The sequence below is a fragment of the Staurois parvus genome, unplaced genomic scaffold (genome assembly GCF_062004578.1).
Source record: "Staurois parvus isolate SC_StPar_1 unplaced genomic scaffold, SC_StPar_1.0 ptg000154l, whole genome shotgun sequence".
In the NCBI taxonomy this organism is placed as follows: domain Eukaryota; kingdom Metazoa; phylum Chordata; class Amphibia; order Anura; family Ranidae; genus Staurois; species Staurois parvus.
Genome location: NW_028317950.1, coordinates 20,629,494 through 20,644,586, shown reverse-complemented (window position 1 = coordinate 20,644,586; position 15,093 = coordinate 20,629,494). Strand labels below are relative to the sequence as shown.

At 45.9% G+C, this 15,093-nt stretch overlaps 1 protein-coding gene across 1 annotated transcript; it reads right to left on the bottom strand.

Annotated features, from left to right (window-relative positions):
- Positions 1-3,569: 3,569 nt before the first annotated feature.
- On the bottom strand, positions 3,570-5,609 carry LOC149463614 (RING finger protein 223-like). Its single transcript, XM_089675374.1, has 2 exons — positions 5,438-5,609; positions 3,570-5,087 (listed from the first exon to the last, which is right to left on the bottom strand). Exon 2 carries the CDS (start codon positions 5,083-5,085, stop codon positions 4,510-4,512), a length of 576 nt encoding a protein of 191 aa, XP_089531500.1. The 5' UTR covers positions 5,086-5,087; positions 5,438-5,609; the 3' UTR covers positions 3,570-4,509.
- Positions 5,610-15,093: the final 9,484 nt, after the last annotated feature.

Here is a 15,093-nt window from a genome sequence, read left to right as displayed (position 1 = left end):
CAATTGGAGAAGGGAACAATGGAAGGGCTAGGAGGCAGCTATCGCACATTCATCAACCACATTCTGTAACTGGAGAGTCAGCATGACGGGTTAGGCTGCTATATAGACGGTGGGATGTTTGGGCCTGTGACTGTATTATATTTGTTTATATTGCACACCCTAATCATATAGTGTCTGTATAATGCTTAGAAGCTCACAGTGCTTTATGAAAAATGAGCTGGAAATGGAGGTACTGTCTACCGCCATCAAGTTCCGGTGATTATAAAGGCATGTGTTGATCTAAAAATTATGGTTTTAGGGCTGCAGATCAGCCAGGTAGACAATGAGCAATACAATGGTTTTGGTTAATTCTTTATTATCACAATGGGGACATTTTATGCTTCAGCACATTGAGGTACACTGAAATAGCATGTATACAGTAATCCTTTCAGCACAGGACAGCTTGTGCTGATGGGTGCACTGCAATGTATCGGTGGAACAAGGTGTTGAATGCAAATTGTCAACTTCAGTGTTGAACATTATACAGTATTTTAGTTAATCTAATGCATGCATGATCAAGCAAATAGTAACCCCTATGTGTGCTGGGAAGCAGTAGCATGTGCAGAACCTACCTTTAGGTGTAGAAACTGGTACAGTGCCATCACTTTTCCATTTTGAATCCTTAAAACTGCCAACAGTATACTCTAATATACTTTAGCGCCCATCCACCCAGAACTGATGGGCAGTTTATGGTAGATGCTGAAGAGACAAATCACTTGACAGTTTCTTGTATCTCTTGGTGACTAATGGTGAGATCTTTTTGCTGGGTCTGTACACCTGCTGTAGCTATTAGTCTTGCTGGATTTGTCTTTATTTCATATTGACTGGCTTGTTACCACTAGACTGGCAAATGGCCAATGTGGTTCCTATATTTAAAAAGAGGAACAAAGTGTTTACCAAGTAACTATAGACCTGTTCGTTTAACTTCTATAGTGGGGAAGATATTTGAGAGCCTAATAAAAGACCACAAAGAAGAGTTTTTGCTATAAAACAACACCCTAAGCGATCGTCAGCATGGATTTAGGAAAAAACGAAGTTGATTTCTTTTTATGAAGAAGTAAGCAAAAACCTAGACAAAGGAGTGGCAGTGGATACAGTATACTTGGTTTTTGCAAAAGTGTTCTCCACATGAGTCTAATGTGTAAGTTAAAGTGCGTGCTAGAGTCGTTGGTTCTAATCCTGGCCATGGCACTACCTGGCTGGAGTTTGTATGTTCTCCTTGTGCCTGTGCCCCTGGGTTTCCTCCGGGTACTCCAGTTTCCTTCTACACTCCAAAGACATGCTAGTAAGTTAACTGGCTCTGGTCTAAATTGGCCCTAGTTTGTGTACATATGAATGTGAGTTAGATGCATTACATTGTAAACTCATTGACTGATGTGAATGTACAATATATATGTAAAGTGCTGAGTAAATTGACAGTGCTGTATAAGTACCTGTAGTAGTAGTAGTAATAATACAGTATATCCTGGAGGACTATAGGACATTGTGAACATTTTATGGCACGGCTGGGTCAGCACTGAAATCCAGTGGCTTTTCCATATGTAACACATGCGATAATGATGGAGCTTTATTGACTGATGTTTTACTTTTCCAGAAAAGGCTAATAACATGGCATGCATGTAGATCTGGAGTTCCGATCTCCATGACTGCATGCTTCTTCTAAGTCATTGGCTCATCAGGCCAAGAAAATTCAGTTTGTAAATGAATATAAAACTGGCTAAAAGACTGTATTCAGAGAGTAGTGGTTAATGATTCATACTCTGAATGGTCTGGGGTCATCAGTGGTGTACCCCAAGGTTCAGTGCTGGGACCCTTACTTTTTAATATATTTATAAATTATATAGGGTCAGGGACTAAAAATCCCATTTCAGTCTTTGCAGATGACACCAAGCTGTGCAGTGGAATAATGTCCTTACAGGATGACTCCAATTTACAAGCCAAGCGTGAATTGTAAAGTTATGCACTTGAGGGATAAAAATATGCACACATCATATATTCTAGGAGAACAGCTGGAGGAATCAATGATCAATAATGATCTGGGTATTCTGGTAGATCATAGAATTAGGCTCCATTCACACCAGTGCAATTTCAGATGCGACTTGAGTCACACAGAATCGCATGAGAATGGAAATCATGTGGTTTTCAATGGTGCCCGTTCACATTATGCAACTCAGCACAGCGTGATTTTGGAAAAGGTTCCAGTACTATTTTGGTGCGATTCCAGCATGATTTTGGCCCCATAGAATATTCAAACCACTTTAAAGTAGCATCCAAATTGCACTACATAATCGTAATGAAAATCAGATCAAAATCATATTGCAGCAGTGTGAACCCAGCCTGCCAAGCTGCAGTTTCTGAAGTTTGCAAAATACTTGTATTAAAAGAGGTATAGACCCCAGAGAGAGAGAGCGATTATCATTTTACCCCTGTACAAATCATTAGTAAGACCTCATCTGGAATATGCAGTTCAGTTTTGGGCACCAATTCACAACAAGGATATCAGGGAACTGGATAAAATGCAGAGAAGGGCAACCAAACTGATACAAGGCATGGAGGAGATCAGCTATGAGGAAAGATTAGAGAAACTGAATTTATTCTCTCTTGAGAAGAGGAGATTAATATGATCAACATGTATAAATACATCAGTGGTTCATATAGTGAACTCGGTGTAGAGTTATTCATCCTGAGGTCATCACAAAGGAAAAGGGAACATTCTATGTCTGGTGGAAAAGAAATTTAACCTTCACATATGGAAAGGCTTCTTCACAGTATGAGCTGTGAAAATGTCGAATAGACTCCCTCAAGAGCTGGTTCTGGCCAGCTAAGCAGATTCTTTTTTTATTCCTGAATGCACATGCATAAGTAACACCATACATTTTAGACCCAGTGAATATCCAGGTATATCAGGGAATTTTTCCCCACTGCTCTGGGACAAATTGGACCATGCTTGATAGGGTTTTGTTTTTTGGGGGGTTTTTTTGCATTCCTCTGGATCAACTGTGCGTATAGAATTCTGTATATGAAGATTATTTTATTTATTTAGTTATTTGTTTTATTGATTGAACTAGATGGACTCGTTTTTCAACCTGATTAACTATATAACTGTGTAATTCTCTTAGATTGTAAGCTCCAAGGGGCAGGGCCCTCTTATCCCTCTTGTATTGAACTGTATTGTCTCCTTTTATATTGTAAAGCGCTGAGCAAACTGTTGGCGCTATATAAATCCTGTATAATAATAATTATGTGAAATACAAAATAGAAGGCCATGAGCACCCAAAACTCCAGAGTGGACAGGAACAGAGCTGGAAATTATGGCAGGGTGATCTCGCTGTCAGACCATCCAGGACATCAGCCCACCATTCTCTGTCTACATTTCACTTTTGGGTAGATCGACCCATTAAAATCCTGAAATACAGTTGAAAACCAATAGTCAGTGTCATAAAATAGCCAGCAATCCGCTTATGTTTTACCAATGATATAATAAAATTACTCACAGATTAACCAGGTGTATGAAGAATTTCAGTGTTATTTATAAATTAAATTCAATGTTACAAAAAAAAACCATATTGAGAAAAAGACATTTTTATACATTATTTACAAGAATGTATTATACTTTCTGTACTTTGTCCATTCTTAGAATATTATCCATTGTTAGAATACTGGAGATCAAAATATTGCTTCTTACTACACTGTAAAGCCAAATGCCAGCAAAACATTCTATTTTTTATTCTGGATAGAGTGGGGAAGGATTGGAGCTGTTGTCTTGTTTTTATTCCTGACTGTGTCGCTACTGGGGAGCATTTTCCTTACTTCTTGTCAAGACAGGAACTGAAACTAAATCTTCCAGTGGGGACACAGACAAAACAGAACCACATTTTTAGTAGCTGGAAAAAAATGTAAGAACTCACTGTTTTATTTCTTGTATAGGAAGTGAGCAAGCATTTCCCCAATGGGGTTACAGAAAAAGTAAAAACCCAACATAAATTGTAACTGTCCCTCACTCTATGCAAAAAGGCTTTACTATACTGTGTCCCGAAACATTTACCCATAGTTGTTCTTAAAATCCCATTTAGATTATTGTAATTCAATACGAATTATTATTTAAAGGGTTAGTCCAAACAAAGCTGGAATTTCAGTGTAGGGTACATGCCAGTGAGACAGATGCCCATTGGATTTTTATCCTTCAGGACATGAGTGGTGGGAAACGTGAACTTGAGTTCCCTACTCCACCCACTTTCCTAATTGCCCTGCATAATTAACATTATTAGGAATGTGACCAGAAGAGAGAGCTACCATAGAGGGGAAGGGGCAGCAGTGATGGGCGGTAGATTAGCCCACCAGCATCCACCACAGCTCAAATACCAGTTTTGGATGGACTGAACATCAAGCAAAGGTGATTATTCCTGATGAGGTCATTAATGGTGTGGAATAGCAGAAGGATGTTCCATTGCCATGTACACAGTATATGATTTAAATACGTAGATATGTTGGAAAAAACACGACAAAGAACAGCAGAAGAATACAGCAGGTGAAGATCCATAAGAGGCAACCATAATTCCTCAGCATGAGGTTACAGCGGTGGTAGTGCGGCTGTCGAGTAACTGAGGTCAGACTTTGTGGCTGAGTGAAGGTGGGCTGACTAGGCCCCAGTAGATAGACAGTGATAATGACATTTTCATCTTGCTCTTGTGGGAAGTGAGACAAAGAGTTTCTAGTACTGCTGACGTAGGTCTCCCCATTATTTTTTTTCCAACAAAGTTTAGACCCTTCTAGCCACACTTTCTGCAGCTTATTCATCCAAGGCGGATAATGGGAGACAATGTCCATGTTGGGGGGTAGCTGTGGGATGCCCCCCTGTGGGATAGTGACCTTAGCCCTGCAGATGGGGCAGCAAAACATTTCCATCTCTTTTTGAAAAACACAAAGCTTGGATAAACACTCCATGCAGAAGGTGTGTTTGCAGGGCAACAGAAGAGGAGTTTTGAACACATTATCATAGGATCCAAAGCAAATAGGGCATTCTGGAACTGCATATTCTTGTTCCATGCCTGAAATAAAAAAGGACAGTCTGAGAGCAGGCAATATCAGTCTTTGTTCTTTAGAATCGAGTTGGCTTTACAAAGTCAGACAAAATTTCATTGTAGAAGATCAAAGATGAATATATACAAAGACAAACTGAGCATTTTTAGTTCAATTTGTGACTGAAGACCAATCCCTGTGAAGTCTAAAGTTGCGTAGATGTAAACAATTTTAATGTACAGGTATCCAAGAACAAAGGTGAGTTCCTATGAAGGCAGAGATGACACAATCTTAGAGAATTGTTTTAAACAGTTGGGCCCCAGTCAAGGCCCCAATATCTTCTATGCATTAGAAACAACATTGTAGCAGGTTACCATACCTGTAGAGGAAAGTATTTGTGCAAATGTTCAGGTCATGGGGCTTGTCAGTTCCTTTGGAACGTGACTGTAGATGTTCTCTGTCCCATTTATCGGCTCTGAATGCTCAGGTGTCCCTGCCGTCATCCATTTGGTTTATAGCTCTTATGTAAAGAGTGTTGGGCCGGAGTAGGCTGTACAGTATTAATTACTTGCTCGTCAGCTCTGTGTTCACACTGCTCCTAGTAACAATATTTACTCATTCTGTTGGCGTGGACTCTTATAGTGACACAGGATCATGTTACTCACTGACAATTGACGACTGTTCTTCTTGCTCACCACGGTCCCTTTGATCGAGGTGCAATATCTCATTTTCCCACTTTGATCACCTTTTGAGATCAGAGGGAGTCTGCTAATTGCTGAAGGCACAAAGCCAGCAGATTACAATAAATCATCTACTTCCAATCCCATAATGAATTTCCTGGACCATATCTGAAAGATTAATCTTCACATTCCTATACAGAGGGGGAAATGATTGTTCAATAAAGTGTACATAAACCATAGCAATGAACTTCTCTTATTTGGTCCATTTAATATACATTGAAAGTGTTTTGTTAAATTTGATAGGTTCAAAAACACACCTATTGATTGTGCAGAAAATCTTGTGAACTGATGACATCCTGTGCTAATTGTTATCCATTAAAACAGGGGTCTCCAAACTTTTCAAAGAAAAGGGCTAGTTTACTGTCCTTCAGGATTTGAGGGGCTGGACTGTGGCCAGTGTGAGTAGCAAATGTCTTGGCATCAGTGGGAGTAAACACAGCCCCATCATTGGTTTTAACAGGAGGAATAGTGCCCCATTGTTGGTATCAATGGGAGGAATAGCGCCTCATCAATGTTGTCAGTGCCCCATCATTGGTCTTAGCAGGAGAAATAGTGCCCCATTGATGGTGTCATTGAGAGGAATGGTGCCTCATCATTGGTGTTAGTTGGAGGAATAGTGTCCCAAGGGCCAGATAGAGTCAAGCAAAGGCCCCCGGGCTGTAGTTTGGAGACCACTGCAGTAGATTGTTCTCTTGAGGACTACACTCCTCTAAACTATTGACAATAGTAGAGGGGTGTAGTTCCATAGTCCACTCCTTTTTTCTATTGTCCTGATATAGAATGGTTGTCATATTAGGACAGGAATTTGTTACTGGTAGTATCACCAGGTGGAAAAAAAATGATTAAAAGCTTGAAATAAGAAAACAAATGCAGCCACCACATCTGAGGACTGCTAAGCTACAATATATAAAATATTTGTTTTGGGTTTAGATACACCTAATTCAGGGGTATCTAACGTTTTTACTTTCCTGGGCCACATTGAAAGAAGAGATATTGGCTTGGGCCACTCATAAAATACAACAATATAGTAAGGATAGCTAATGAGCAAAAAAGGTTGGGCAGATCACAAGTTAGCGATCACTGATATGGATAGTGCACCTATTTAGGTAATAAAACTTTATTTTTAAAAAAAAATGTTTTCATTATAAAAGTAAAAGAGGGCAACATAAAACTAGTGCAATATTTGACACTGTTTTTATAAACTAACGCATCAATATCTGGTTCAGTGAATGTTATCAATTCTCAAAGAATTTTCAAGGTGCTCCTCAAAATGCTCCTTGAAAATAATTGATCACAAATATAGGTGCTGCCAAAAACTGATGGCATGATTGTGAAGAGTGGGATATTTTTTCTTTGGGAAGAAAAAACTTATAAAATCCAGTAAAGGGATTTAGTAAAAGTAAAATCCACTGTCAAACTTTTCTTCTGTCCACATGTGTTCGCTAAGTGCAAACATATTTTTACAAAAAAATCCCCCCCCCAAAAAATAATTTTTAAGTAAGTTAACAATTTTGTGTTGAGCCGCATTCATAGCTGTCTTGGGCCTCATGCGGCCATTGGGTCACAGATTGGACACCCCTGTCCTAATTCAACACTTGTATGACTTCTATGTTCACAATATACCCATATATTAGAGACATTGGGGAGCAACAGTTTGCTGTTATTGGTGTTGGAACCTTGCATCAAAATGCGAGGTCCACTTATTAGATTACGGTCCTCCTCCCCCTGTAAAAGTCACTATAATTTATGTGGGCAATAATGTACCAGCAAAGAAAAAAGTTAAACATTTACCTAACTCTCATCTTCAGCATCACTGGGTGTGACATCAACACCCTTCTGCAAGATTCCTGGGAAACAATGAGTACCCCAGCCCAGTGCAACAGCATCTTCTCATGAGATTTATGATGATTTATTATTCCCAGGATCTTGCTGGAAGTATCATGAGATTACTCTAGGAGCTAGTGGTAGACGAGGGGGGTAAGATAAGTATATGTAGCCCTTACCCCCGAAGAAGCTGCTATTTTTTCAGGTCCCTTGTTCCCAAAGCCCACAATGCTGCAAGCAACACCATACTTTCTGATATACCCTGGATGAAGAGGGGAGTTTTATTGCAATTAGGATATATATTGTAGTTGGCAAATATATAAACAGCAGCAATTAGGGTATACAGTTGGTAGTAAGCTAATGGTCCAGAGAATGACCCTTAAACTCTATACTAGGGAGGATCTTGCCTCAGGGCCAATGTTACAAAAACAGTACGTCAGTCTGTATTAGAACCTGCTGGCCAGTATGCTATTCTCTTAACCCAGGTGAATAGCCGACACTGTGCCCCAAGTGAGCAATACTGTTCTTCTTTAATATGGTACAGTATGGTTTGGTCATGGGCCTATCACCAACTCCTTGGGTGACAGTTGGTCTCCTTCTATTCTTCTTTGACGGCTCAGCAAAGCATTCTTTCCAACAATCTGGTGGCAGCACTAGTCAGCAACAGTGGTGTTCTCTCCAGTAATCAGGCAGCATTAGTCAGTGATGGTGGCATTCTCGTGTACCAGGAAAAACCGTGCATTCAGAAAGTATTCACAGCGCTTAACTTTTTGCCACATTTTATGTTACAGCCTTATTCCAAAATGGATTAAATTCATTTTTTTCCTAAACATTCTACAAACAATACCCCACAATGACAACCTGAAAGAAGTTCATTTTTAAATCTTTGCAATTTATTACAAATAAAAACTGAAAAAACCCACATGTACATACAGTGGGGCAAAAATGTATTTAGTCAGCCACCAATTGTGCCATTGATACAGGTAATGAGTATAGGACAGAGGAGCCTCTTAAAGAAGAAGGTACAGGTCTGTGAGCCAGAAATCTTGCTTGTTTGTAGGTGACCAAATACTTATTTTCCACCATAATTAGCAAATAAATTCTTTCCAAATCAGCCAATCTGATTGTCTGGATTTTCTTTCTCATTTTGTCTCTCATAGTTGAGGTCTACCTATGATGGCAATTACAGGCCTCTCATCTTTTTAAGTAGGAGTACTTGCACAATTGGTGGCTGACTAAATACTTTTTTGCCCCACTAAGTATTCACAGCTTTTGCCATGACACTCAGAATTGAGCTCTGGTGCATCCTGTTCCCACTGATCATCCTTGAGATGTTTCCACAACTTGATTGGAGTCCACCTGGGGGAAATTCAGTTGATTGGACATTATTAGGAAAGGCATAAACCTGTCTATATAAGGTCCCACAGTTAACAGTGCATGTCAGAGCACAAACCAAGCCATGAAGTCCAAGGGATTGTCCGTAGACCTCAGACAGGATTGTATCAAGGCACAGATCTGGGGAAGGGTACAGAAAAATTTCTACAGCATTGAAGGTCCCAATGAGCACAGTGGCCTCCATCATCCATACATGGAAGAAGTTTGGAACCACCAGGAATCTTCCTAGAACAGGCCGCCCGGCTAACATGAGCAATCGAGGGAGAAGGGCCTTAGCCACGGAGGTAACCAAGCACCTGATGGTCACTCTGAAAGAGCTCCAGCATTTCTCTGTGTAGAGAGGAGAACCTTCCAGAAGAACAACCATCTCTGCAGCACTCCACCAATCAGGCCTGTATGGTAGAGTGGCCAGACGGAAGCCACTCCTCAGTAAAATGCAAATGGCAGCCCGCCTGGAGTTTGCCAAAAGGCACCTGAGGGACTCTCAGACCATGAGAAACAAAACTCTCTGGTCTGATGAAACAAAGATTGAACTCTTTGGCCTGAATGCCAAGCATTATGTCTGGAGAAAACCAGGCATCACTCACCACCTGGCCAATACTATCCCTGCAGTGAAGCATGGTGGTGGCATCTTCCACAAGTCATAGTTGCACCCAGCAGGTTTTGTCTAGAGATGAGCGAAGTATTCAAAAATTCGATTCGGCTGATTCGGCGAATTCGAGGAATAAATTTGATTCGATGCGAATATATTCGCTGCGAATTTAACTTATAAAAAGGGTTTCTAGGCTTCAGAGAGTCTTTATATTAGTGCAGAACACTGTACCTTTAATTTAAATACCCTTGGAGTCTGCTGGGGAAGAGAAATAATACTGTCAGTCAGTATGACATGCAGATGAGTGCCGTCGATCTTAGAATCACCGCACACTTCACTCATTTGGGCAGTCACGGGGCCAAAACCAGAGTGTGGAGCCACAGTGTGGCGGTGGAGGCAGCAGCAATGGGAGGCCATACAGCACCCTATGACAAAAATGGAACCCACCAGCAGTGTGAGGAGACCTGAAAGTGGCACATGGCAGAGTGTGGCGATGGAGACAGCAGCAATGGGAGGCCGTACAGGGACCCATGAGACACTGTGAACCTGGCAGCAGCATGAGGAGGCGGTACAGGGGCCCATGGCAGATTACAGGCCTGGCAGCAGCAATGGGAGGCCCGTAATCTGCCAGCACCCTATGACAAAATGGAACACAACAGCAGTGTGAGGAGACCTGAAAGTGGCACATGGCAGAGTGTGGCGATGGAGACAGCAGCAATGGGAGACCGTACAGGGACCCATGAGACACTGTGGACCTGGCAGCAGCATGAGGAGGCGGTACAGGGGCCCATGGCAGATTACAGGCCTGGCAGCAGCAATGGGAGGCCCGTAATCTGCCAGCACCCTATGACAAAATGGAACACACCAGCAGTGTGAGGAGACCTGAAAGTGGCACATGGCAGAGTGTGGCGATGGAGACAGCAGCAATGGGAGGCCGTACAGGGACCCATGAGAGACTCTGGACCTGGCAGCAGCATGAGGAGGCGGTACAGGGGCCCATGGCAGATTACAGGCCTGGCAGCAGCAATGGGAGGCCCGTAATCTGCCAGCACCCTATGACAAAATGGAACACACCAGCAGTGTGAGGAGACCTGAAAGTGGCACATGGCAGAGTGTGGCGATGGAGACAGCAGCAATGGGAGGCCGTACAGGGACCCATGAGACACTGTGGACCTGGCAGCAGCATGAGGAGGCGGTACAGGGGCCCATGGCAGATTACAGGCCTGGCAGCAGCAATGGGAGGCCCGTAATCTGCCAGCACCCTATGACAAAATGGAACACACCAGCAGTGTGAGGAGACCTGAAAGTGGCACATGGCAGAGTGTGGCGATGGAGACAGCAGCAATGGGAGGCCGTACAGGGACCCATGAGACACTGTGAACCTGGCAGCAGCATGAGGAGGCGGTACAGGGGCCCATGGCAGATTACAGGCCTGGCAGCAGCAATGGGAGGCCCGTAATCTGCCAGCACCCTATGACAAAATGGAACACAACAGCAGTGTGAGGAGACCTGAAAGTGGCACATGGCAGAGTGTGGCGATGGAGACAGCAGCAATGGGAGACCGTACAGGGACCCATGAGACACTGTGGACCTGGCAGCAGCATGAGGAGGCGGTACAGGGGCCCATGGCAGATTACAGGCCTGGCAGCAGCAATGGGAGGCCCGTAATCTGCCAGCACCCTATGACAAAATGGAACACACCAGCAGTGTGAGGAGACCTGAAAGTGGCACATGGCAGAGTGTGGCGATGGAGACAGCAGCAATGGGAGGCCGTACAGGGACCCATGAGAGACTCTGGACCTGGCAGCAGCATGAGGAGGCGGTACAGGGGCCCATGGCAGATTACAGGCCTGGCAGCAGCAATGGGAGGCCCGTAATCTGCCAGCACCCTATGACAAAATGGAACACACCAGCAGTGTGAGGAGACCTGAAAGTGGCACATGGCAGAGTGTGGCGATGGAGACAGCAGCAATGGGAGGCCGTACAGGGACCCATGAGACACTGTGGACCTGGCAGCAGCATGAGGAGGCGGTACAGGGGCCCATGGCAGATTACAGGCCTGGCAGCAGCAATGGGAGGCCCGTAATCTGCCAGCACCCTATGACAAAATGGAACACACCAGCAGTGTGAGGAGACCTGAAAGTGGCACATGGCAGAGTGTGGCGATGGAGACAGCAGCAATGGGAGGCCGTACAGGGACCCATGAGAGACTCTGGACCTGGCAGCAGCATGAGGAGGCGGTACAGGGGCCCATGGCAGATTACAGGCCTGGCAGCAGCAATGGGAGGCCCGTAATCTGCCAGCACCCTATGACAAAATGGAACACACCAGCAGTGTGAGGAGACCTGAAAGTGGCACATGGCAGAGTGTGGCGATAGAGACAGCAGCAATGGGAGGCCATACAGGGACCCATGAGAGACTCTGGACCTGGCAGCAGCATGAGGAGGCGGTACGGGGGCCCATGGCAGATTACGGGCCTGGCAGCAGCAATGGGAGGCCCGTAATCTGCCAGCACCCTATGACAAAATGGAACACACCAGCAGTGTGAGGAGACCTGAAAGTGGCACATGTTTGGGGCATGATTCATGGGGGATTTAGTCAGTTGTGTCAGGAAATGGTGGTTTGAAATCCAGACTAATCCACGCCTGATTCATTTTCACAAACGTGAGTCTCTCCACACTTTGGGTGGACAGTCGTGTCCTCCGCGGAGTTACAATACCTCCTGCCGCACTAAACACGCGCTCCGATGCCACGCTACTGGCCGGGCATGACAGCCTTTCAAGGGCAAATTCAGCTAGTTGGGGCCAAAGGTCAAGTTTCGTTGCCCAGTAGTCAAGGGGATTGTCTACCTCGGTTGGCAGGGTGCTGTCCAAGTAGGCCCAAGCCTGTTGTTTGAGGTCCTGCTCCAGGTCCACCTGATGCTGCTGCTGCTGCGGCTGGTTAGTAGTTTCCTCACTGCGCTGGTGAAGAAAGCTACTCATCATTGACTGCAGACTGTGGCAGCCGCTGCTGGTGGAGCTGCCACTGCTCCTACCACCCCACCCCTCCCCTGCTGCCATGGCAGCGGAACGCAAGCGCACAGGGCCCACAGTGTCTGAGGATGGACGTTGGCGCAGAAAGGCAGAGACCAACTGACTACATAGGTGGTTTTTATAGTACGTTATTTTGGCCTCCCTCTCAGCATGGTGTGAAAAAGGCCACCATTTTTGAACGGTAGCGAGGGTCCAACAAGGTGGACAGCCAAAAGTCATCCCTCTGTCTGATGGTTATTATTCGGCTGTCGCTACGCAAGCAACCGAGCATGCTATGGGCCATTTGTGCCAAGGAATGCGAGGGACTCCCTGCCTCCATCTCCACAGCATACTGCCACGGTGCGTCTGGGTCCTCTGTCTCCTCCTCCTCCTCCTCTACCAGATGCTCCTGCTCCTCCACTCCTGTCCGCTGAGTGGAAAAACCACCCATTTCACTCAATAATTCCTGAGCACCAATGTCCTCCTCTACCTCCTCCTCTTCTTCCTGTCCTGCCCCCACAGGGGTCATGTGGCGTTGAGATCTGTGCGCCACGTCTACCGCACCCTGACCAGCCATTGTTAACAGCATTTGTTCCAGGACGTGCAACAGAGGAATGACGTCGTTCATCCCATAGTCCTGCCGACTCACGAATAGCGTGGCCTCCTCAAAGGGCCTGAGCAAGCGGCAGGTGTCACGCATGACATCGAAGTTACACAGGGGAGTACCTTTATCCGCTTGTAACATCAGGAAATCGGTGATGGCCTTTCACTGTTCGTAAAGGCGGTCTAACATGTGTAGGGTTGAATTCCACCTTGTTGCAACGTCGCAGATCAGGCGATGCTGTGGAATTCCGTTCTGCCGCTGCAGCTCAAGGAGGGTGTGCTTTGCGGTGTAGGAATGGCTGAAATGCATGCAAAGTTTACGTGACATTTTAAGGATGTCTTGCAGTGGGATGGTGGATTTTAGGAACCGCTTGACAACCAGATTAAACACGTGAGCCATGCATGGCGCATGGCACAACCTTCCTTGACGCAGAGCAGACACCATGTTCTTTCCGTTGTCGGTCAACATGGTTCCGATTTTCAGTTTGCGCGGAGACAGCCATCTGTCAATTTCTCTGTTCATTACACTCAGAAGTTCCTCCCCTGTGTGACTACGTTCGCCAAGGCATACCAGGTGCAGCACAGCGTGACACCGTTGCGCCCTGCACATGTGATATGCCGGTCGGGTAATGGGACTTGGCACGGGGGTGGCGGCTGAGGACACGGCGGAAGAAGAGGTGGTAGAGGCGGACATCTTTGCCGGACCAAGGACGTGCAAACGTGGAGGCAAAAGCGGCGTGACCTGTCCAAGTTGCTGGTGCGGCTGTGCCGGCACCACGTTCACCCAGTGGGCCGTAAATGACATGTACTGTCCCTGACCGTAGTTACAGCTCCACACGTCGGCGCTGCCGTGCACTTTGGCAGAGACCGACATGCTCAAAGACTGGCCCACCATCTCTTCTACATGTGAATGCAGGGCTGGCACTGCCTTTTTGGCGAAGAAATGCCGGCTTGGCACTCTCCACCGCGGCTCGGCACAAGCCATAATTTCTCGGAAAGGTGCTGAGTCCACCACTTGGAAAGGGAGGGACTGCAGCACCAGCAACTTGGACAGGAGGACGTTCAGCTTCTGCACCGTCGGGTGCGTGCTCGCAAACTGTTGTCTCTTGGAAACGGATTCCAAGAAAGACTGCTGACGGAATCCGTGAAGAGGAGTAGCAGGAGAAGGAGCATCTGAACGAGCGAAAGATGCCAACGAGCGACAACTCCCCTCAGCAGAGGTGTTGGAGCCTTGACTGGCTGATAGAGGGCGATTGACGTCGGGTGACGGAGCAAGTAACGGAGCGGGTGATGGAGCGGGGGCTGGGGCAGGCAGAACCGCCGTATCTTTATCACGGTTTCCCAGGCCACCAAATGGCGACGCTGCATATGCTGCCGCAACGCTGTAGTCCCAACATGGGCCCCCTGGCCACGCTTGACTTTCTGGCCACATAGTCGACATTCGGCTACGTTTACTTCCTCGGGCGGCTTGACGAAAAATTGCCACACCGCCGAGTAGGAAACTTTGCCCCCGCTACTCCTCACTGGCTGACTGCTACTTCCTCCGTGCACACCGGCACCACTACTGGCCGTGGTGGTAGGCTGCAGTGGAGCTGGTGCTCTACTCCGTGGCCGTTTGCCTCCACTGACACTGCTGCGACCCTGCTGCCTCCTGGGCAACCCACCGACTGTTTTGCTCGCTGGCAAGCTGGCACCCTCTTCTCCTGATGATGCGGAAGCAATAGCCTGATGACGACGAGGCTGCCAAGTGCGATCAGCCTCATCATCATCAATTAGGGTCTCCGCCTCACTACTAGCCCCCTCGGCTGCGTGTGGGTAAGGAGACAGACCTGTCTCTAGACCAGCTACCGAGCCACTCTCCTCGCCAGTA